The 23,185-nt window shown below is 40.2% G+C and overlaps 1 protein-coding gene across 1 annotated transcript; it reads left to right on the plus strand.

Moving 5' to 3' along the window:
• Nucleotides 1-1,534: 1,534 nt before the first annotated feature.
• ccdc85ca (coiled-coil domain containing 85C, a) lies at nucleotides 1,535-22,712 on the plus strand. The gene is made up of 5 exons (XM_062398142.1): nucleotides 1,535-2,410; nucleotides 18,055-18,134; nucleotides 19,164-19,244; nucleotides 19,919-20,008; nucleotides 20,371-22,712. Exons 1-5 carry the CDS (start codon nucleotides 1,726-1,728, stop codon nucleotides 20,476-20,478), a joined length of 1,044 nt encoding a protein of 347 aa, XP_062254126.1. The 5' UTR covers nucleotides 1,535-1,725; the 3' UTR covers nucleotides 20,479-22,712.
• Nucleotides 22,713-23,185: the final 473 nt, after the last annotated feature.

Consider the following 23,185-nt stretch of genomic DNA (forward strand, 5'->3'; position numbering starts at 1 on the left):
GTTGTGCAATCGGTCCAAAACTGTGAGAATATGAGGTGTGTTGTAAGGGCCCATGTTGTCGTGACGAAGAAGGACCTCATTCTGTGCAGCAAAAGGGTGACGTTACCCCCAAGTTGCCTTTGGGATATTGATTATAGCCCCATAGCCAATGATATTTCTGCCTCTCCTTCTTGCTTTTATCAGGTTGAACCCTGCCTCATCTATGTAAATGTAATAAAGCAGGATTTCCTCAGCATCCATCTGTAAAACTCTCTGAAATCGAGTGAAATACAAGAGTGTAGTTCAGCATAGGTCTGGTATACAGTACGTTTACATTATAAAGGTTACATGTGCAGTATGCCGCATCACAGTGCTAAATTGAACAATACATACCTCCACATACTCATGCTGCAGCCGCAGCCTCCTCCTCCTCCGTGGATTCCCCCTCTCACCCTCACTCTTCTTCTTCTTGAGCACAAGCTCCATTTTGGTTGAAAACAGGTGAACTCAGCTGATCCATTTGTATAGTGCTTAAACCTGATTGGTGTGTCTACAATTAAGCAATCTTGTATTAAATCACCTGATGGCTGTGTTGAACCAATTGGCCCATAGGGGTAGTCATTTGACAGGCAGTGCTTTAGAATTGCAAGGAAGTGACATCTTGATATACTTCTTCGTCTAATGTATACAAGTGCGTTTAATGTTTTGCAGATCACTGTGTGTATTTTTTTGCAAAAAGTGTGAAGCTGACATTGTGCTTATAGTGGTGCAGATCTGGTCCCATGTTTTACTCCTTGAGAGGGTTTTGATAATTGTGTAATAATTTTGATTTGAGTGTTTATGCGATCGAAAATAACTGTAATGACAACAATCATCATCATCATTATAAGCAAGGAAGATTTTCATTGAAAGAGTGAGGGTCCTGATAGTTTTTTCCACACATTCTTGAACAGTGGGGGCTTTGTTCATTTTTAGGTCATGAGATGGGGGAGATGAATATTTAAATAACAACTGACTAAATGAAGCATGATTCTGGTACTTTTTAGGCCATGTTTAGAGAGCCAAGTGAACCTCATCTCTAACTGCTGCAGTGCACTTATTGTAGTAACCTATAGTTGTCTTTGTATTTTTTAAAGGACGACAGTGTGTTCACTTTGCAAATGCATCCTTCTGAATGATTGTGTTCTGTGTGTGTTCCACTTCACAAGTGTGAAATGAGTTTTATTCATGCAGAAAATACATCTATAGTCCACAATGTACAACTGTACAATATGTAGACTCTACATATTGTGAGCAAGAATGCACATGAATAATATATCCACCTTTAATATTGATCTATATTCCAGACGTTACTTGCTCCTGTTTGTGATGAAGTTACATCAAATCAACTGTTAGGAGTATATTATACAATATACAAGTTTGTGTAGCGGTCTAGAGAGTGCACAGTCTCTCTCTCTCTCTCTCTCTCTCTCTCTCTCTCTCTCTCTCTCTCTCTCTCTCTCTCTCTCTCTCTCTCTCCGGTTTCAGACAATGTCTCCATGCTGATCCTCCACTGTTCATGTTAAACACGGTGAGGAGATTCTTGCAGTGTGTCATCTGAAGTTTTCTCTGCGGAAGAATCCAGAGCAGTTCAGATGAACACGGATCTCATTGCAGCCCGGTGCGTTGTCTTCCATGGATCTGCTTTTCATCATACCGTAGAAGACTCGCAATTCATTCGGGCGAAAAAATATAAACAGTTGGGACATGGACGGTCACGGGACGGACGTGAGCAAGCTGTCCGACGAGGGTCTGCTGCTGCTAGGGAAGGAGGATGTGATCCGGAGGATGAGGAGGCTGGAGAGCCGCAACATGGACCTGATGCTGGAACACGCGGACATGATGAAGGACGTGAACCGAAGCCTGCAAGTCCATCTCCATGAGATCCGGAGTCTGAAAGAAGTCAACCAGAAACTTCAGCACGATAACCTGGAGCTCCGGGAGCTGTGCTGCTTCCTGGACGACGACCGGCAGAAAGGGAAGAAGGTATCCCGGGAGTGGCAGAGGTTCGGCCGCTACACGGCCAGCGTCTTGTGGAAAGACGTCGGACTGTACCAGCAAAAGCTTCAGGAGCTGGAGGCCTGTCAGGAGGCGCTGAGGATGGAGAACATGGAGCTGAAAGAGATCGTCCTCATGCTGGATGAGGAGAGGAGGGGAGCCGGCTCACGGAGCTCCATCGACAGCCATTCCAGCCTCAGCAACCTGAATGGTTCGGTGTCGGTTCGGGACAACGGGGATGGTAGTAGCACGTCCAGTACTGGGAGCATCGGTAGTCCGGACCACCACCCCCACAACCACCTGCATAAAGCCCCCGAAGCGAAGACAGCGTCTCTGAGAAGGTCTATGGACGACCTGTCTGTCGCTTACATTAAAAGAGGCACCGGGCTCAATGGTGAGTGATTATCAGATCATGGTCCGAGGCTGTTGTCTGTCACTCATCAGGTTAGCTGCATGAAGTGCAAGATGGACAAGTTTGGCAACTTGGGCTGAATCATTCTTATTTTCGTTGGGCTTCGTGTTAAACATGCTGCAAAACACAGGGGAACTAAGAGAAAGCAAATGTGGCAAACTTCAAGTTACAAAGTGTTTTATATCTCATCTTTAAAACATGAAAATCACAGAAACATCACACGACAATGATCATAATACAACATGTTACTGTTATAAGTCAGTTCTTGACAAACTCAAACGCCAATAAAGTTTGATCCTGACTTTCTGCTGTCAGGTCTTCTGAAACAGATGGGAAATATAATCTCAGGAGTTGTTATACTTGAGGGACTTCTCGTTGGTTCTTGTTGCTATTAGCTTTAAAGAGTCCATATAAAACCACTCGGCTGGCAAATGGAAAACAAGTTGCTGCTGTTAAAACAGGTGTTACATTAACAGAGGTTTAGTTTCTTTTAATATTTAATCAAGTTGCCAAAGATGTTCATGCTTTTTGATTAATGCGTATATCCTTTAATAGGGAAGGTGGTGTTGCTCATGATGTTAATAACAGTTCTCATTTGCTGTCATTCTCAGAAAGTCAACACTGTTAAACTCAGGAGAAACCATATGTTGCTAAGAGTTAAATACATGCTTTGATGTATTCCTGCAAAACATTCCTGCCAAGTACGTTTGCACATACAGGAAATTGCCTTGGTGTTGCCTTTTCAGTTCAGATACTCACACTCTATTAATGTATGCTGGTAATTGGCTCTATAGGAATAGACTGTCCCCACAGTGGAAATAGCAATGGTCAATTCTGGTACATATCTGGGTATCCCTCACCTCATACAGCACCTGGCAAAAAGGCTGAGGCTAAACATCTTTTTTAATTTCAGAAATAATTAAAATGCAAGAAGTGCTTATCTTCTCATGTGTAGAACGTGGTTTTTGGAATAATTTGTCATATGCACACATCACAGACAAGTACTGGACAATACTCTCTGTGTTTTCAGAATTTATTTTGGTAAGTGTTCCACATGCCTGTATGGAAATTGCAAAATGGGCTTCTGTGTATTCTGCACCAGCATCACATAAATTACTGCTATGAGGCTGACTCATAAATATGTCATTGTTCTTTAACATGACTTGAGTGGTTAAAAAGTTGATACCTTAAAATTATGACTTCCCTATGTGTGATCGTTAGTTTAGAGTAATGAGGAAACAGTATATTCAGAATAACAGAGACTACAGTGCAGGCCCAAAAGGCTAATTCAGAGTCCTCTCCTTACTAGAGCCACATTTTGAAGGGTACGGGGGTTATAAGCCCCAATCATTATATTATCACACTGAATTATAAATAGTGACTATTTTAAAACATGATAAAGTGGTTGATTTCTCTATTAGATTTTCAGCACAAACAAGAATCAGAATAACTCATTTCACTGTAGTCACTTTACTACCAGCTAGTTGATAACATCTGGAAAGTCTCATCTCTCATCTCATTTTCATCCGCTTATCCGGGGTCGGGTCGCGGGGGGAGCAGCTCAAGCAGGGGGCCCCAGACTTCCCTTTCCCGGGCCACATTGACCAACTCTGACAGGGGGATCCCGAGGCGTTCCCAGGCCAGTGTTGAGATATAATCTCTCCACCTAGTCCTGGGTCTTCCCCGAGGTCTCCTCCCCACTGGACGTGCCTGAAACACCTCCCAAGGAAGGCGCCCAGTGGGCATCCTTACCAGATGCCCGAACCACCTCAGCTGACTCCTTTCTAAGTAAAGGAGCAGCGGCTCTAATCCGAGTTCCTCACGGATGGCTGAGCTTCTCACCCTATCCCTAAGGGAGACGCCAGCCACCCTTCTGAGAAAACTCATCTCGGAGCCATTATAGCCATTATTTCTGAGGTCTATCAAGTGATTATTCTTTAGTAAAAAATGATATTTAAGAAATTAAAAGTATTTAGCCTTGACATTTGACCTCATCCCCTACAATGTTCAAACCAAAGGTCCTTGTCTCCAGGAATAAATGACATGGTTACATTTCAAAGCAAAGCAAACTTCATATCTAACCTCTAGTTGGTTAACAATATGAACTCAATGAGATTTAGTCTAAACTCAACCACACATAAACAATAATAAAAGGGGGAAAGACAGGATTAAAATAAACCTATAACAACATACTGTATTTCGATGTGCACTGATAATGCGTGATGATAAAATATAAACTGCACATTTTTGAACAAAGGCTTGCTAAGTCACATGTGCCAGCTCATTCTTTTTTCTTCTGTTGAAATATTTATGTGTTAACGGAAGTTTCTCTGAGAGTCCACTCCTCGGCCGGAAGGCCCTGGCTGGATTTACACAAGTTGGTCTAGGACATCTCAGTGGTTGTGATTAGAAAGGGACCAGTATTGTTAACACTTATCTTTTCAAGCTGGAACTGAACTGTGACTGACGGTTTCGGTTTTCATTGTAAATGTTAAGGCTTAGGGTTATTGGTTGTAGGTTATTACAAAATGAACTCACATGACCATATATTAATGGCACTCAGTAGAGCACAATAATTCTGAACCAGTTAAATATCATCAAATATAGCTCATAAAAAACAAAGAGGCAAGCATCAGTAGTCAGAGGGAAAGGTGCAACTCTCAGCTGGATTGATTCTACAGTTCTGTAGTTCTCAAGCTGCAGCCTTGATCTGTGATATATAATATAATATATAACATGTTCAACTTTACAGACAAATTGTTCTCTCAAATTGTTGTTGGATTATTTAAGGTTGATGTGAGTATTATGTACGTCGTCTATCTGTGTGTATGTGTTGCCTTCTACTATTTATAAGTGGCTTTTCTACTCTACCCAGCACACCAGTGTGATGAAGGATACTGGAATAGTAGCTTGAGACTGAATGCCTGTTTTACAGTGAACAAAAAACCCACTTCTTTGTTGAAGAAGAGATCCTCCATGTGTCATAATAAATCATATTTACATGATGGTTAATATACAACTTCAGATCAGTCTTTACTCACAGATTATAAGGCCTTTCTGCTCAGCACATTTCCAGTGCATGACTGCACATGGTCCACTAACCTCATAGTAAAACCAGGATGAGCTTTGAAATCAATATCAAAACCAATTCTGCTTGAGTCAACACACATATCCTCTTCTCACTGATTCAGGCAGTGTTTTATAGTCACCTTGCTGTTTGCTCACTCTCTGACTAAATGACAGTGTCTGGCCCGGCTTGGCTCAGCACAGATGGCCCAGAGCGAATTACCATTAGCAACATGACAGGAGCAAAGTAGGAAGTCAGCTGATGCCGTATACAGCGGGCCAAAGTCCACAATTGAAAAAGGTCAGGGTGGATACACTGGATGTAGACTTTGGGTATAAACCTGTCACTGACCATGTGTCCCGCGCTGCATTTTCCTCCCATTCTGCTTTCCTGGCGTCTGTCACCGTTTTCAAAATCCCCTTCTCTACAGAAAACAATAGCCTTGAGCCTACACAGTGAAAATAAGAAGTTTTGACTTGGAGTTATAAGATGCAAGTTGGTTAAAGGTAAGCAAACAGGACAGAGTGTTTGTTTCTGCTATAGCAGAATGACAATGGAAGCAGCCTGATGATTGGTGCCTGACTACAAAACACTGAGGACCGCCGTTTTGTTGTTAACATTTAAAATACACCTTAAAAGAAACATCACGGATGCAGAATGCCAATGCTCTGGAAGTTGTGCAATATAGTTATATTATTATTTGTCAAGTGTGGTCTAATCTGGTCTCAAAATTCAATCTGAGAGAGAAGATTGGTTCTCAGCTGTTGCCGTCAGTTTTTCTCAATTGCTTAAGCACCATTTAAAAAAAAGGGTCCGGTGTTTCAAAACACTACATACAATTAACACAACCACACACCCAATCAGCAGAACACTTCAGATACTTTGCAAAATGAAACAGTCTTGTAAAAACTATACACTAATTTATCAAAACCATATTTTGTTACCATATGAAACACAAACGTTTCATATGACTCAATTCAGTTTGAGCCGGTTACACACTGCTGTTGCCAACCTAAAACACTTTTAGCAATTCTACTTCTCACTGATTAGAGTACTGTAAGTGAAGTACACGGACAAAGTGCAAATATTCAATAAATTCACCAAACTCTACACAATACCAATACAACAAAACATGTCCCAGTTACCATGCTACTACAGTATCGGCATAACACTGTGAGCTCAGCAAATACCAGACAAACAGAAAATTCTGTATCCTGGACAGGTTTCGATGACAGATTTCACTGTATATCTGCCAACATTTGGCTGAACTCTTAGTCCAGCCTCCCTCAGCCTCAATCCGTGGTTCAGGACATGGTCAACTAGTGTTGCGTGAATTTCATTTGATAAATTTGGTCCTCTTCTTCTTTGAGCACGTTCTCCTCCTGCTTCAGGTCTTCCTCTTCCTCTTCCTCATCCTCCTCCTTCGTGGATTCCACCTCTCACCCTCACTCTCCTTCCTCTTCTGACTCCTTCAACTTTTGGTTGAAGACAGGTGAACTCATCTGCTGCATTTGTATAGTCCTTAAACCTGATTGGTGTGTCTACAATTACAATTTTTTTCAATTGCATAAACACTAAAATCAAAAGTATTACACAATTATCAAAACATTACACTCAAGGAGCAAAACATGGACCCAGATTTGCACCTCTATAAGCACAATGTCAGACTCACACTTTTTCAAAACAATACACACAGTGATTTGCAATACACTAAACACACTTGTATACATTAGACGGAGAAGTATACAATACAATATAATAGTATATATACCAATTGCCCCTAGGGGTGGTCATTTGACAGTCAGTGCTGAATTGCAAGGATGTTACATCTTGATATACTTCTGTGTCTAATGTATACAAGTGTGTGTATTGTTTTGCAAAAAGTGTGAGGCTGACATTGTGCTTATAGTGGTGCTGATCTGGGCCTATGTTTTGCTCCTTGAGTGTAAGGTTTTGATAATTGTGGAATACTTTTGATTTTAGTGTTTATGTAATCGGAAAAAAATACTGTAATATAGGGTAGTTCCTCAAACAGCCTCAGTTATTGGTGTCATTGATTCCTGAAGATATGGGAAAGAAAATTGGTTCCAAATATAGCGCTCTACCTCCAGAGCAACACTTCGGATTGTATTTAATAATTTATCTGAGGAGTGCAATGAAAGACACAGTGCACTTTACTGCACGAATCAAATGTATCCGAAGAACAAGTTCATGAATGTTGAATGAACTAATTGTAAGTCGCTTTGGACAAAAGTGTCAGCCAAATGACATGTAATGTAGTAATAATGATTTTTACTTCACACCCTAAAGAAAGCAATCAGCTGACCTGCTACATTTTTGTCAAAACCAGCTGATTTGACATTACCTGAAATTTTCTCTTCACATTCGTATTTGGAAACTTTGAATGACACATTACAATTAAACACAGTTTCTAAGGTGTACATTTTGTAAAGATGGTAACACTTCATTATGAGCAGTATACACTATATTTAAATCAATCAATCAATCAATCAAATTTTATTTGTATAGCCCATATTCACAAATTACAATTCATCTCATAGGGCTTTAACAGGGTGTGACATCCTCTGTCCTTAACCCTCGCAAGAGTAAGGAAAAACTACAAAAAACCCTTTTAACAGGGTAAAAATATGTAGAAACCTCAGAGAGAGCCACATGTGAGGGATCCCTCTCCCAGGACGGACAGAAGTGCAATAGATGCCACGTGCAGGAGAACATCATCAATAATCAAAGTCTCTAGCAGCATTGATGAGGGTAGACATCCCGAAGGACAACCCCAACATGACATGCCAAGCAGTCCCGCTGCAAGCACAGTCCATGCTCAGCAACCACCTAGACCACGATCCACCATCCAGACCAGACGCCACTCCAGTCCTCAGTCACCGTCCACCGCCGCCCACCAGGAGGACCCATCACAAGCCACAACCCCGGTCCTGGTCCACCACCCGTGCCCAATGCCAACGCGACACAGGCTCCGCCACCAGCACCACGATCAGCCCACATGACTCAGAATCCGCCACACTGGATCCAACACAGGGGAGAGCGTGGCCTAGGGGATAGAGTGGGTGCTTTGCAACAAGAAGGTCGCCAGTTCGAATCCCACTCTATCCCATCTGCATGCCTAAGTGTCCTTGGCAAGATACTGAACCCCTAGATGGCCCCTCATAAAAAATGATGAGTGTTCTAAAAATGTAAGTCGCTTTGGATAAAAGCGTCAGCTAAATGACATGTAATGTAATGTAACACACCCCCGGTGCGCGATCCACAAACCGCAATCCATGGTGCGGCCACAGAGGCCCTGGATCTGCGGGTGATAAAGCAAAGGGATTCCGGGGAAGGGGGATAGGGATGGATAAGAGGAAGGAGAAGCTGGAAAGAGAAGCTCCGTGTGTCATGTGTCATAAAATAGAACAAGGTAACGTTCTGGCGCACTAATTAGCTCTAACTATAAGCTTTATCAAAAAGGAAGGTTTTGAGCCTACTTTTAAACGAACAGATGGTGACTGCCTCCCGAACTGAAAGTGGTAGATTATTCCACAGCCGAGGGGCTTGATGGCTAAAAGCTCTGGCTCCTACTCTACTTTTAGAGAATTTTGGGACGACAAGTAGGCTTGAATTCTGGGAGCGGAGTGCTCTAGTGGGTTTATAAGGTACTAAAAGCTCTTTAAGGTAAAAAGGCGCTATATTATTAAGGGCCTTGAAGGTGAGGAGGAGAATTTTAAATTCTATTCTAGATTAAACTGGAAGCCAGTGTAGCGATGCTAATATTGGAGAAATGTGCTCTCTTCTCTTTGTTCTCGTCAGGACACGTGATGCGGCATTTTGGACAAGCTGTAGAGTCTTTAACGACTTACTGCTGGAGCCTGATAATAATGAATTACAATAGTCCAGTCTCGATGTAACAAAGACGTGGACTAGTTTTTCTGCATCTTTTTGTGAAAGGACATGTCTAATTTTTGAAATATTACGCAAGTGGAAAAAAGCGGTCCTAGAAATTTGTTTTAAGTGACTATTAAAGGATAAATCAGGATCGAAGATCACTCCCAAGTTCCTGACTGTTTCATTTGAAGCAAGGGCAATGTCGTCTAGCGCAGCTATATCATTAGATAATGCATCTCTAAGGTGTTTGGGGCCAAATATTGTAACATCTGTTTTGTCTGAGTTTAATAAGAGAAAATTGCGGGTCATCCAGGTTCTTATGTCCTTGAGACATGTTCGAAGTTTAGTTAATTGATTACTTTGTTCAGGTTTTATTGATAAGTATAACTGGGTGTCATCCGCATAGCAGTGGAAATTTACCGAGTGTGTCCTGATAATGTTTCCTAGTGGAAGCATATATAATAAGAATAAAATTGGGCCGAGCACAGAGCCCTGTGGAACACCATGGTTAACTTTGGTGCGCACAGATGACTCATCATTAATTTGCACAAATTGGGAGCGATCAGAAAAATACGATTTAAACCAGTTAAGGGCGGTTCCATTAATGTTAATTAACTGTTTCAGTCTTTGTAATAAAATTTGATGGTCAATTGTGTCTAATGCTGCACTGAGATCTAACAGAACGAGGACAGACACAAGTCCCTGATCTGAGGCTATTAAAAGGTCATTAGTGACTTTTGCCAAGGCTGTCTCTGTACTGTGATTGGCTCTAAACCCCGATTGAAAGTCTTCATATATATTATTTTCCTGGAGAAACTCACACAGCTGATTGGCAACAACTTTTTCTAAGATTTTAGAAATGAAGGGGAGATTAGATATTGGCCTGTAATTGGCTAAAACCTCTGGGTCTAGGGTGGGTTTTTTGAGTAGGGGTTTGATGACAGCTATTTTAAAAGACTGTGGTACATAACCTGATGATAATGACAGATTGATAATGTTAAGTAACAAACTATCAATTAGGGGCAGAATTTCTTTAAGTAATTTGGTAGGAATGGGATCTAAGATACAGGTTGTTGGTTTAGAACCTGAGATTAATTTGGTAAACTGATCACGGGTGATCAGAGAGAAGCTGTCTAAGTAATGGGTAGGATTCTCAGCCGTTTCTGAGATCTCTGTTGTTGGGAGGGTATTAGTGCCAATTGAGGGCAGGAGATGGTTGATTTTATTTCTAATAGTTTGAATTTTATCATTAAAAAAGGTCATAAAGATATTGCTATTTAGGGATCGAGGAATACTGGGTTCGGTGGAGGTGTGACTCTCTGTCAGCCTGGCTACAGTGCTGAAGAGAAACCTGGGGTTGTTTTTATTCTCTTCTATAAGTTTTGAATAGTAGGCGGCTCTTGCTTTGTGGAGAGCCTTTTTATATTCTTTAACACTATTCTTCCAGTCTATTAGATTTTCAACATTGTTGCTGGAGCGCCACTTCCTTTCTAGTTTTCTTGATAATTGTTTTAACTCATTTGTCTGGGAATTATACCATGGAGCTGATTTACTATGTTTGACATTTTTCTTTTTTAGAGGCGCTATTGAGTCTAATGTTATTCGTAATGAGTCTGCAGAGCTATCGACGAGGTGGTCGATCTCAATGGAGCTCAGGGTTTTAAAGAATTTGTTGTTTATATCTACTGCTAATACGGGTTTAAATGTAATTGGGATTATTTCCTTAAATTTAGCTACAGCACTATCAGGTAGACATCTAGAAAATGAATTTTTTATTAGTGGCATATATTCAGTTATTGAAAAATCAAAGGTTATTAAATTATGGTCTGAAGCTGTCTAAGTAAAGAGATCTTGAAAAGTGTTACAAAAAAGTCTGTCAATAAAAATGTCTGTTTACATGTTAAGGTGCAAATAGGCAGCTGTGTGTGGGAAGCAGGAGTGAAATGTCATCTCTGAGAAACAAGAAAAGACTGTGGTCAGTAGATCACTATCTGAGTCGTACCTCCATGGTGGCTGCGCTCAACTCAGCATGTTAGCAACACACACACACACACACACACACATCAAAGAGAGACACAACAGTGGTAGCCTCCTTGGGTCAGACATCTTTGACAGACAGTGTCTGGAACACATCTGGTTGTCTTTGTTCCATAGTGTGGATTAGGACTGATCACTTCAGGGTTAGACTGATTTATGATTTGACATGGTCAAAGTGGCCTTGTTGTTTTAAACCAGTGTCAGCCCAATACTGAGATACAATGTCTCTGTCTGATACCAGTTAAGGTCTACAGCTATGTGTGTGTGTGTGTGTGTGTGTGTGTGTGATAAGCAAAATGGAGAGCAGAGCAGTGACTATCATATCATATCATCAATCTGCCATGCTCTTGTTAATTTAGTCATGCATGTTTGGGTGGTCAGTAACATTAACCATTCACACAGGTCAGCACGGTGTGTAATGTAACCTGGAAGCAGATTTATTACTTCGGTCCATATCAACATCAGTGTCTCCATCCATTATTAATAACATTACATTTTGGAAGCGTCTGTTTGTTCTTACTAAGTACTTTAACTTAATGCTAATATGCTTATCCACTGCCCAATATGCAAAGTGTAGTCCCTGCCTGGATTATGGCCATAGAAAGTTGTAGAAGGTTGAAAAAAGTTGTGGGGAGGAGGTTTGATTCATCCTTATTCCTGCATATGGTTACAGGTTTAGTCCTGGGTAAGCGTCGGGAAAGATGTTATTAAAGTAAACATTTCACCTTGTGCTTCAAATCACAAAGGCTTTTCTGCCTTTAATAAAAACCACCATGTTTCCTTAACCTTTACCAAATGCTGGGAGCACAAACATAACGATGAAAACTTTTCATCTTGCTTCAGCTGATACAAGCATGCTGAAGATTTTTGCAACTCGCCGGTTGTTAGTTGACAATTTATCTACATTATGTTGATAAAATCCTGGCAGTATTCCATTAGAGTATGTGGACAGGGGTGTACAAACACTTATGGCAAATGTAACCCCTTTTATTGTTTCCCTCCCTGTTCACCCACTGACACCCCATTATTACCTTCTGACCTCCTCCTCATTAGAAATTGCAATAGAATCCATCAGTACAGCAAAATATTTGTTTGTGAGTTTATCCGCATTTTTTAATTGTCTTTCCCTGATCCTGCAGCCATAACAAGACAATCATTGCTGCTGTTACCCTCTGAAGGACCCTGTAATTTGGGTGATCCATAAATTGCTCATTGAGAGCTTCTCAGTGGTCCTCTGGAGACCCATAACATCTGTTGTGGAGAGAGGGGTGGTGGGGGGGCCTGCTGGTTCTATTTCCTTCAAATACTTTCTAGGGTCTCAAGCAATTCACTTTTTATTTAGTTTTTTTGACAATTTTAAACTCATGGTTCATTGTTGCAGGTTTTGTTCTCAGCCTATCCGAATTGTGTTCACTATGTATCTGCCAAGATTTGTTGGTAATCACATACTGAAGATGTGTGTGTTTGTTTTAAGTCTTTGAGTCGAGCCGAATAAAAAGCTTGTATCTGGCTTGGCCTCTTCTCAATGTTTGTGTGTGTGTGTGTGTTTGTGTGTGTGACAGATTTACAGCGTGTGATGGAGAGCGGCTGTGTTGTTATGTTAATGGGGTTGAAAGGGAAGGTCTTTTTCTGTGTGTGTGCGTGTGTGTGTGTGTGTGTGTATCTGCAGCTAAGAAAAGCTTTGAATTCACCATGGGAGAATAAGGTTAATTCTATACACCATCCACTGTCTACTGTTGGAGAAGCGGAGCACACTGCTGTGTGTAAGTTTATATGTGACCGACTGAGTGAATCCATATTAGTGACTCTTTTATAGTGCGCATACAGGACTAATACTGTATTTCCTCACAAAGTCGAGGCTTGTAACTGCTCCGCGGGGACTCAACTGTGGCTTTTGTATTTCCTGGCTCTTTCTCTTGATTAGTGTAAAGAAATTGTTGTTATTAACAATTTACCTAGAACTTGGTACGTTGGACTTCTGCGTGTTTGTTTCCTATTTCTTACATGTCACTTCCCAAAAATCCTCTAACATATTGAACTATGTACCAGGTCCCTCATACGACCCATAGAATCATGCACACTCAACAGCCCTAACCCTAACCTAACAGTAAAAAAATTTTAGGTTCTGGAAGGGTCACGTTTTACTTAAGTGTAGGAAAAGATTGTGGTTTGGATTCAATTGAGCTCTTCCTTCAGATTGGGGGACCTTTGTCTTCATGTCTACAATAATAAACATGAAGTGAAAGTTTTGGGGGAGAATATCATGATGACTATTTATTTCCCATGTGAAATAAAGCGCAGTATCCACCCTGACCTGCTCCTAACCTGGACTTAGTTTTTCTTCACACTACATCGCCTGATGTTCTTCTTTACTCATGTGATAATAACTAGAGGTCGTCTAACAATAAAATGTAATTACAGGTTATAATGCACAGATGAGCAATGGGTTCATTTGTTACAGAATAAGAGTCTCATTGATTAAGAGTCTCGATGGAGAGGGATAATCTTCTATTAACCGTCAATAAACACATACAGAATAAGTAATGTCTGGCTAAATGAATGACTTTCATGTATCAGAAATACAGCATGATGTTATGCTTACTCAGTTTACCCCATTGACATAGTTATTAATTTGAATGTGATAACATTACCAAGCAGAAAAGACACATGTTCAATCTGAGCCCTGGCTTGGAATCACAGGACAAAAGCGGCCTGCTCAGGAATTCCCACATTCCAGTACAGTGCACATAATGGCCTGAGAGGAGTGTGGGAAAAAAAAGCCGTGCTGAGGAAACAATAATAGAGCTTTGTTTTGTCCAGTGTTACTGAAGAGCCTCAGACACCTGCTGGGTGGGTCCAAGAAGGAAGGAGTTAAATAGGCTACACAGCAGATTTACTGAATATAAATATGGACCAAATAAATTGTGTGTGTGTGTGTGTGTGTGTTACCATAGACAGTGCTGAGCCAGTGTTTCTGCTGCCAGCTGTGCTTTGTGTTCTGCCCTCTCAGTGCTCTCTCTGCCTGTATTTCTCACAGCATGTTCGAGGATCTCAAATGACAGACTCTGTATTCTAACCAGAGCTGAGCCTGTTCAGGTTTTTTTCATCATATGAAATGTCAAATGTGACACTGTTGATACTAGAGGGTGAGGAGAACATGCGCCCTCAGCTCTGCAGAAGAAAAAAAAATTATATCAAGAATCAAATGATTCATTGCTGGGGAAAAGAACCGACTTGCATGCCAGTGATTCAGCTGACGAGGGAATGGTTAATATGAGAATGTAGATCACTATTACATCCCAGTTTGGAATGGGTGGTTTGCTTGGCCTGTGGTGATGTTTTGGAGCTAGTTAATAATTATTACTCATTAATGAGTCTTGCTCAAATATACTGTCACCCCTTGTTGTTTGTGTGCTGGATGTTGTGTTCAAAGTTTTTTATACACAGTCTATGGTGCAGGGTGAAGTTTGATAGCTGCATCATCCTGTTTGGTTTATTTGCAATTTTCATAAAATGAAAAATAATTTTCTTTATTACTGTTCATGTGTGTGGCTTACATATAAGTTTGAATGATTTATATAACTGCATTTATTTTTAGTACATTGCATGTCGGCTATTTCAGAGTTCTACAGAGTTCAACACAATGTTGAGACCCAAGTTAACAACTTTTCAAAATATACCCACTGTAATTCAGCTCGATACAAAACATTGTATTGCAGCAAAAAAAAATCACGTTGTGCTCATATTTTCAGGACAATTTGTCAAATTGGATTTTGTCCACAATCCATAACATTTCCAGCAGCATGCTTCACAGTTGCTTGAGGATGTCCTTAAAGATCTTTGGTCTGCACCAAATGGATACTGTGGCTAAACAACTCAAATATATGCTCTTTCCCTATCTGTTCATCGGAAAACTGAAGTCTTGCTCTAATGCTCTTGTTGGACAGTAAAGTGTTTTCTCTGGCAAGACTCAAACTCGTGCAGTCTCATTGTGATTGCAAACACATTCTTTGACTCACGCACTTTGACACCATGAGTGTCCTGCAGGTGCTGTGTTGAAATTTCATGGAGCATTCGTCTTGAATTAAATGGTCTGCCTTTGGTCTTAATTTTCCAGTTTAGCCATTCCTGGACAAATTGGAAGTTATTTCTATCCATGTGTAGATACATTTCCTGAAAGTGGAATTCAGATGCAGAAGTGTCTAATCCTGTATTTGTGGATGCTCTTTAGATCTTGGGATGTTCTTGACACTCAATCGATGAACACCATGCAGATCCTAATAAGATAATGATTGAACCCAGTCTGGAATACTGATTCTTTATTGTGTGAGAAAGGAAGGGATTGTTTTTCATGTAGCTTTATTGTGTTCTTTAAATTATGTTTAATTTCCAACGAGGTGCATTCACGGACCCTCAGTCACACTATCGTGTGGCTACGTCTGCCAGCGTGGCACTTCCAATAAACTTTCAGGCCTAAAACAGTAATTGTATCTTATGCCTGTTACCCCTGAGACTCAAGAAGTGTTTTGTGGACTCAAACACTTCACCCACCCCTCCTGCGGCACAGTGGTGAGTAGATGAGGAGTGAACCTTCATTTTTTGGTGAGCTTTCCCTTTAAACGCTCTGGTGAAACTAGTTTCAGGTCCACTCTCATGAGCCTCATCTAATACCTGTTTGCCCCCTGCTTGGATTTTATTGAACCACATGTTTCAATATCCCCCTCACAGACTTATGAGACTCCTCAATATCCACATTCAGGAAGAGGAAATGTGAGGCCAGGTACGACTAAATTTGACCCTGACCTTTCATGCCTAACATTCAAAATTACTAACAAACAGTATTATAGTAAATGAAACCTGGAAAAATGTTCGGAAGGAGAGGGGAGTTCAGCTGCAACCCCTCATCGACACCTACCGCTTACATTAGCAGTTTTTCTGTGTAAACATAACTAAAAATATTCTTGAGCCATAAGTGATTTTAGGGAAAGCTTCCATCTTTATAGATAGAAGGGCTTTGAAGGACAGATGGATAGACAGCTAAAGAGACAGACAGAACTTTACTGTACTGACCTAGTGCTGACTGACTGTAATTTAAGTACGTCCTCTTAACTCTGCCATTATTCAGTCAGCACTGTCTCCATTTGAGAGGGGGGGTTGGTGTTCCTGTGTGTGTGTGTGTGTGCGTGTTTATGTGTGTGTTTATGTTTATGTGTGTGTGTGTGTGTGTGTGTGCATTCCTGTGTTTGCCCTGAGGTCAGCACCATCTGTACAAGTGACTTTGAACACTTTGCCATGACTTTATCTCATGGCTAGTGGAAATGGAATGGAATAAAATTAAGCTCTTCACCAATCGTCCTTTTTGGATTTATATTTATTTATTAATATATATAATATATTCAAAAATAGTTATCAAAATGAATAAATGACCAGAAGTCAAAGTTTTGGTGCAATTCAATTCAGTTTATTTATAAAGCGCTGAATCATGACATACATATTGAGGTCGAGACCTTACAAAATTATAGAAAATTTGAAAACTCTAGGGACAGAAAACAGACCTGCCCCTGACAAGCTGAGGTATTATCACATGTCGAAAGAGTTACATTAATGTACCACTAATAAGTCAATGATGGCACTGTTGGTAAAGATAGTAACATTATGATTATAATTATTTATCAAACAAATTGAGATAGGCTTGATGCAACGATTTTCTTTGAATACAGTTTATTTGTCTCTGCCATAATGAAATATTAACATTTCATTCAACTTTAACGACCATATAGATAAATGGAAAGTGAATGAACTGCATTTATACAGCCTTAACTCTTCTTAATGACCATTAAATCACATTCAACCATTCACATACACCTTCATATGATACAAAGTGGACATGTCATTTTTGGCTGGATCATGTTCAGAGGTATCTTTGAATTAGAATCAACTGCTCTCTGGTTTAATGTTAAACTTAAACTATCTTTAAAAGACCCATCGTATACCCATTTTACCATAGTTGATATGGTTCCTTGGGGTCTTAATGAAATGTCTGTAACATATTTTGGTCAAAATACCACAAGGATAATTTAAAACAGCACCTTTTTACCCTGTCTAAAACAGCCCTCCTCAGATTGACCTGTTTTGAGAGATGCTGGCAGAGGTGGATGCTCAGATGTTGAACATAGTGCTCAGGTATCAGTTCACTGCAGCCATCAGACACTACGGAGGCCCACAGACACGCTCATTGGTTTATAATAAAGCTATACAGTGTTGATCATGTTGCTGTGCCCAATGAAAGAGAATGAAAATAGAGGCATGAGCAAATAATTGTATCCACCCATCCCTGGATAGGTCAGCAGCATATCGCAGGGCTGACAAACATCGACAAACAAACATTTAGACCTGCAGTCAGTGCATTGTCTCTAATTAATCCAACCCCAATCTGCATGTGTTCAGACCATGGAAGGGAGCCTGAGAAAAGCCATGCAGACACGGGGGGAACATTCTTGCTGTCAGGCAACAGTATTAATCACTGCACCACCGTGCTACCAAATATTCTCTGATCCCTAGTTTCATTTTATTCACTCAATCCAAGACCTCATCAGATGGGCCTTTTTTTCTTTGTCTTGTAAAGATGCATCCGTGGGTTACATCACACAGCTGGAAAACATGGTGAGGATGCTGGAGGATGAAAAAAAGCTGCTGCTGTCCCAGGTAAGTGGTGTCACTGTCATCCATCTGCTTTTGTGTGTATGTGTGCGTGTGTTTGTGTGTGTGTGTGTGAGCTCGACTCCTACCAATCATTAACAAGTATTAAGAGCTGAGCCTCAAACCTTCTGGCTCATATATCTGCTGTTTATATAGCAGCACTCCCTCCATCTTTCCCTTTTATCCACTCTGGCCATGTTCAGGTTATGCTTCAATCAAATCTCAAGACATTACATTGTCTGCAAAACAATGGCAATTAAGTCTGATGTGGTAACATTTAATATTGCTTCTCATTTCCCTTTATGAGTGACAACAGTCAGTACATGTCCCAGCTGAACTAGACTTCACCCGCACAAACAGATAATGGGAAGGTTGTTGAATTGTATCTAAGTTATTTATTCACCGGCTTCCAAAGTGAACGATACCCATCACGACCTCCAAGTGTTCCAACCAGAAAATGTCTATAACCCTCTTATTCTTGTTGATGTAAATGGGACATCTAATCACATTAATTTTCAATTTTTTATTTTCATTCGTCAGTTCAGCTCTTCAGTCAGGGTCAGACACCACTTTTTGCAGTGTTTGGGATGGTATTAAATGTGTTCTAAGATTTTTTGGTTTCACCAGAATCTACTGAATTGAAGAAAAAATATATAAACTACATCTGAGATGTTTACCAGAAGGTGAAGGATCAGTATCTGCTCTGCAGCTCTTCTCACATGATTCAGATCAGGAAACCGTTATCTTCCTGCAGCAGATACAGGTCATCCTATATCAGCTCAAGCTCTGTCTGAGGAGTGGATTGATCCTGTTCGTCTATACTGCAAACACAGCAGGTCTATGGCACATCCTTGGGAACATCGCCATGGGAACGATGTTTACCTAGCTCAGCAGCACTGCTGCTTCCTCTAACACCCTCTTTTCTTCCTCTTCATATTATTTTTGTCCAACTGCTTGTTGCCTCAGAATACTACTCGTACTCTCATCTTTCTGTTAACATGATGACAACAATGATTGTGAATCCTACCTCTGCAGGGTGCTGCTCGGACCCCCTCACCCACAGAGTTCTACATCCACCCAGGGCAGAAACCAGAGGCAATAGTCCACGCAATGAAGGTAGACCACAACTCTGCCTGTGTGAGCTGATGAGGTCTTCTATTTTACGCCATAATTAAGAGGATTATGGATAAAAGAAGCAATTACTCGGATCCTTCACTCAAGTATGTGTTTTTACTTAGGGTTTAAGTTATGTTCCTGGTTCGAGTCAGTGTCAGAATGATACATTGTTTCAAGTTTCCAACTGTTCCGGTGAGTTTTCAAAAAGCCCAAACTCGAATGTCCCAGAAAGTATAAAAAAAAGCCATGTCCTTCTATTTTTTGTGATTTATCAGGCGGGTAAAAATAAAACACTCCCACTCCATGCTCTTCTTGAATATGGTACATCATTGAGCACCGTCAGGTTCTGTTTATGCTTGTGTTAATCTGGAGTGTATATAATCAAACATTTGAGGACTGCTAATATGAACAGCAGGTATTAAGTAATAAAGTTGTTCTGTGTTTACAATTTTGGTTTTGTAGCAGTGTTTGACTTCTAGTGGCATCTCAGAGCTGTTTTTCTTTCTTCAATTACATTTAATTATTTATTATATAGTCAGTTTAAATTAAATCTACAAATAAAAGAAACAGTTTTGATGCCATTTGCATGTGTGTGTGTGTGTGTGTGTGTGTGTGTGTGTGTGTGTGTGTGTGTGTGTGTGTGCGTGTGTATGTGTGTGTGTGTGGTGTTGCAGGTCTATGAAAAGCTTGACAGACAGTGTCAACAGGAATATGATGAAGATCTCAGTGAAAAAGAGAAGGCCATCGTCAGAGAGATGTGTAATGTAAGATTCAACAAGAACTTTCTAGCAGCATTGTGGCGAGCATCGTGTTCAAAATCAGACAGACAACCATGTCAAATGGTTCTACAGTGATACAACATTCCCCAGAACTTATAAACTTATATTAATCTTATATACTCACATATGGCCATCACACACCTGTCACATGTAGCATGCTCATGCACATGAAATAGAAATGCTTTATTTCCTGTAACATAATACAAATGACTTAACTTATGACTAATAATCATGTACCATGACTGATGATTACTTAAAATGATTTTAAGACATATAACAAGACTGGTAAAAAAAAATGATTGATAAACATATACAATGTCCCTAACAGTATTGATTGTCCCTCTCAGGTTGTTTGGAGAAAGCTGGGCGATGCCACCGGCTCCAAGCCATCCGTCAGACAGCAGCTTTCAGGAAACCAGTTCAAAGGGCCGCTACAGTTGTCGGACACCAAGTGAGGCCAACAGACATCCCAGCAGTCAAACAATCCTAGTTTGGACTGGAAGCTTTTCAACCATGAATTTTTTTAGTTGGCTGATGAATTACAGCCACCTCAGTCTGAACTAAAATGAGTTTTAGTAAGATAAGATACATTTATTTATCCCAAACACATGCACAGACATGCAAAGGCACACTCATGCAGGTAGGGAAATGTAATCTCTGCTTTTGACCCATCTGGTGCAGGACACACAGAGCAGTGAGCGACCATGTACGGCGCCCCGGGAGCAGATGTTGGGGGAGTAAGGTGCCCTGCTCAGGGGCACTAGACAGGGTAGGGAGACTCTCCTTAGATGTAGATGTATGTGTCACATCTACCGGGATTTGGTACCAACTGTGGAAGACCATGGCTGTTACAAGGACAAAAACAGCCACTCTTGATGATGTCTGACACAGATTGTAGGAAACATTTTAAAAATCTGGGTTTGGGTTTACCTGCCATCATCTTAGAAGCAGAAGGTCTGAACTTGGGATATGTGGGCAAAGCCTGATTGGAGCTACAACACAGAACGCAGTCACCATGGCTGAATGGGCTTGGCTACGGATACACAGATATCCTGGGCATCCACACTACTACTACACCACATTACTACTACACCACGTTACACCAAGACGCTTAAACAGAGGAGTTTGTAAATGCTTTAGTTTTAGTTTGAAACCACGAGGGCAGCATTTTAGTCTGAACTAATGTTCTGAAAAAGATGTTTGGAAACTATGAAGAATACACACACGACTTCTGGCTGATTGGATCTTTTTGGTCACAATGTTACTCGACTCGTCAGTCTCCTTTCACATAACCCTCTTCTGGACAAAAACAGCTGGTATTAGCCCCCACTGCCAGTGTAGAACACAACATGGATTATCAATTATAAGCACTTGCTGACCAATTCCTGACCCTGTTGTCTTTGCTTACAACTGTTGTGCAGTTAGATTCAGCATTCTATGGTTTTGGTAAATAGCTTTGTATTTATATAATGGTTTTCTAGTTTGATGATGACCACTCAAAGCTCTTTACAGTTGTTGTTCTATGAGGGTTAATTCAGGGTTCAGCATCTTGCCCAAGGACCCTTCGTCATGCAGATGGGGAATACTGGGGATTGTACTGCCAACCTTCAGGTTGGGTGACGACCGCTCTACCCCTCAGCCACTTCTGCCCACCCACATCATTCTACAATGATACAAATGATTATATGTGTAGGAGACAAACTGTTTTTCGAGCGGTCTGGGACAATTCGGGAGCACATGCCCAGTGTTCTGAAGGTCTAAAATTGTGCAGAACCTTAATAATGTGGATTATTACCTTGTGTGTGCACAGGATTAAAAAAAAACAATTTAGAAAGGATCTCTGTAGATTGGCCTGTTTAGGGATTCAAGTTATCCTAGAACAAAAAAAATATCAGAATCTCTTTTGAAGCTGATACTTTAACAGTAGAGTTACATGTGCATGCACTCACACTACTGTCTCTGATTTCTGAAACTTCTGTACTTAGCCTAAATGTAAAAGACAGTTCTTATATAGAAAGCTTATATTTTCTTTTGTTATATATTCTGAAGAGTTGCTGTTGATCTCACTGTCAATGCTGTGGGCGCCTTATTGATGTTAGCAGTAGCTTTAAAACAAAGGACATACACTTTGCATACAGAGCTCAAACTGCTACCATGTTTTTCCATGATCAGTTTACTATTACTTTCTGACTTGTAACTTGTAACATGTAATTGTGCTGTGTCACCCACAAAAAGACTGATCAACTAACTTCACATCTGTCTTTCATTCAGAGACATGTTTAGTGTAACACAGTACAAACATTAGAACCAAAGTCATTCTCCATCGTAATAAAAAGCTCTAACGCTGTCTGATTTACGTGGTGTTAGCTATGAGCTAGCCACAGATGTACCACCAATTACTGTCAATAAGTGTGCTGTGCTGTATCTGAGCCACAGTGATTCCAATGTAATCTCTCTTCTTGTGGGTGAACCATGTTTCCCAGCGGCTTATTGCTGGTGTAAGATAAGGCCCTTTGACTGAAATGTTCCTCCATGATGGTATATTTTAGAGAAAGACCCGAAGAAGCTGTTTATCAAAACATATTTCCTATAGTTTACTATTGTGTAGCATTTCTTTATATTTTTGAGAAAGGTATATGTAGCTAGAAATGTATTTTAGCAGAATATGATGATGATATGAGAACGTTTAAGATGGTTTTGAAATAAAAATATTATATTCTTTCTTTACAAAACTGTGTCGGTAGATTATTTTGAAAGCTTGATATTAAATGTTGATTTGATGGTTATTTGCTGGGCAAGCATACAAACATATCGATTTTTGATTTTTGAATCCGCCTCAAATTGTACACAGTCATAACTATCCGTGCACTGAAATTGCCAGATTTTTTTAATCAAGTTGCATTAATTATTCTCTGAAAAATAACAAAATTTTTTTGAGTAAGAGCCATGAATGAGTTGATATGAATATAACTATTTTGGGTAATGACACAAGTTATTTGAAGGTTTGTATTTTTGCGCCTCTGTTTCAATTAAATTTAATTAATTAATTGATAATAATATTGCAAAAAAAAAGGACTAAATATCAAAGGTGTATTATTTGGCTAACTTGTTATCTATGTTTATTGATTCTGCAGAAAGTAGGTCACAGAGGATATTTAAAAA

Source organism: Platichthys flesus, chromosome 10 (assembly GCF_949316205.1).
Source record: "Platichthys flesus chromosome 10, fPlaFle2.1, whole genome shotgun sequence".
Lineage (NCBI taxonomy): Eukaryota > Metazoa > Chordata > Actinopteri > Pleuronectiformes > Pleuronectidae > Platichthys > Platichthys flesus.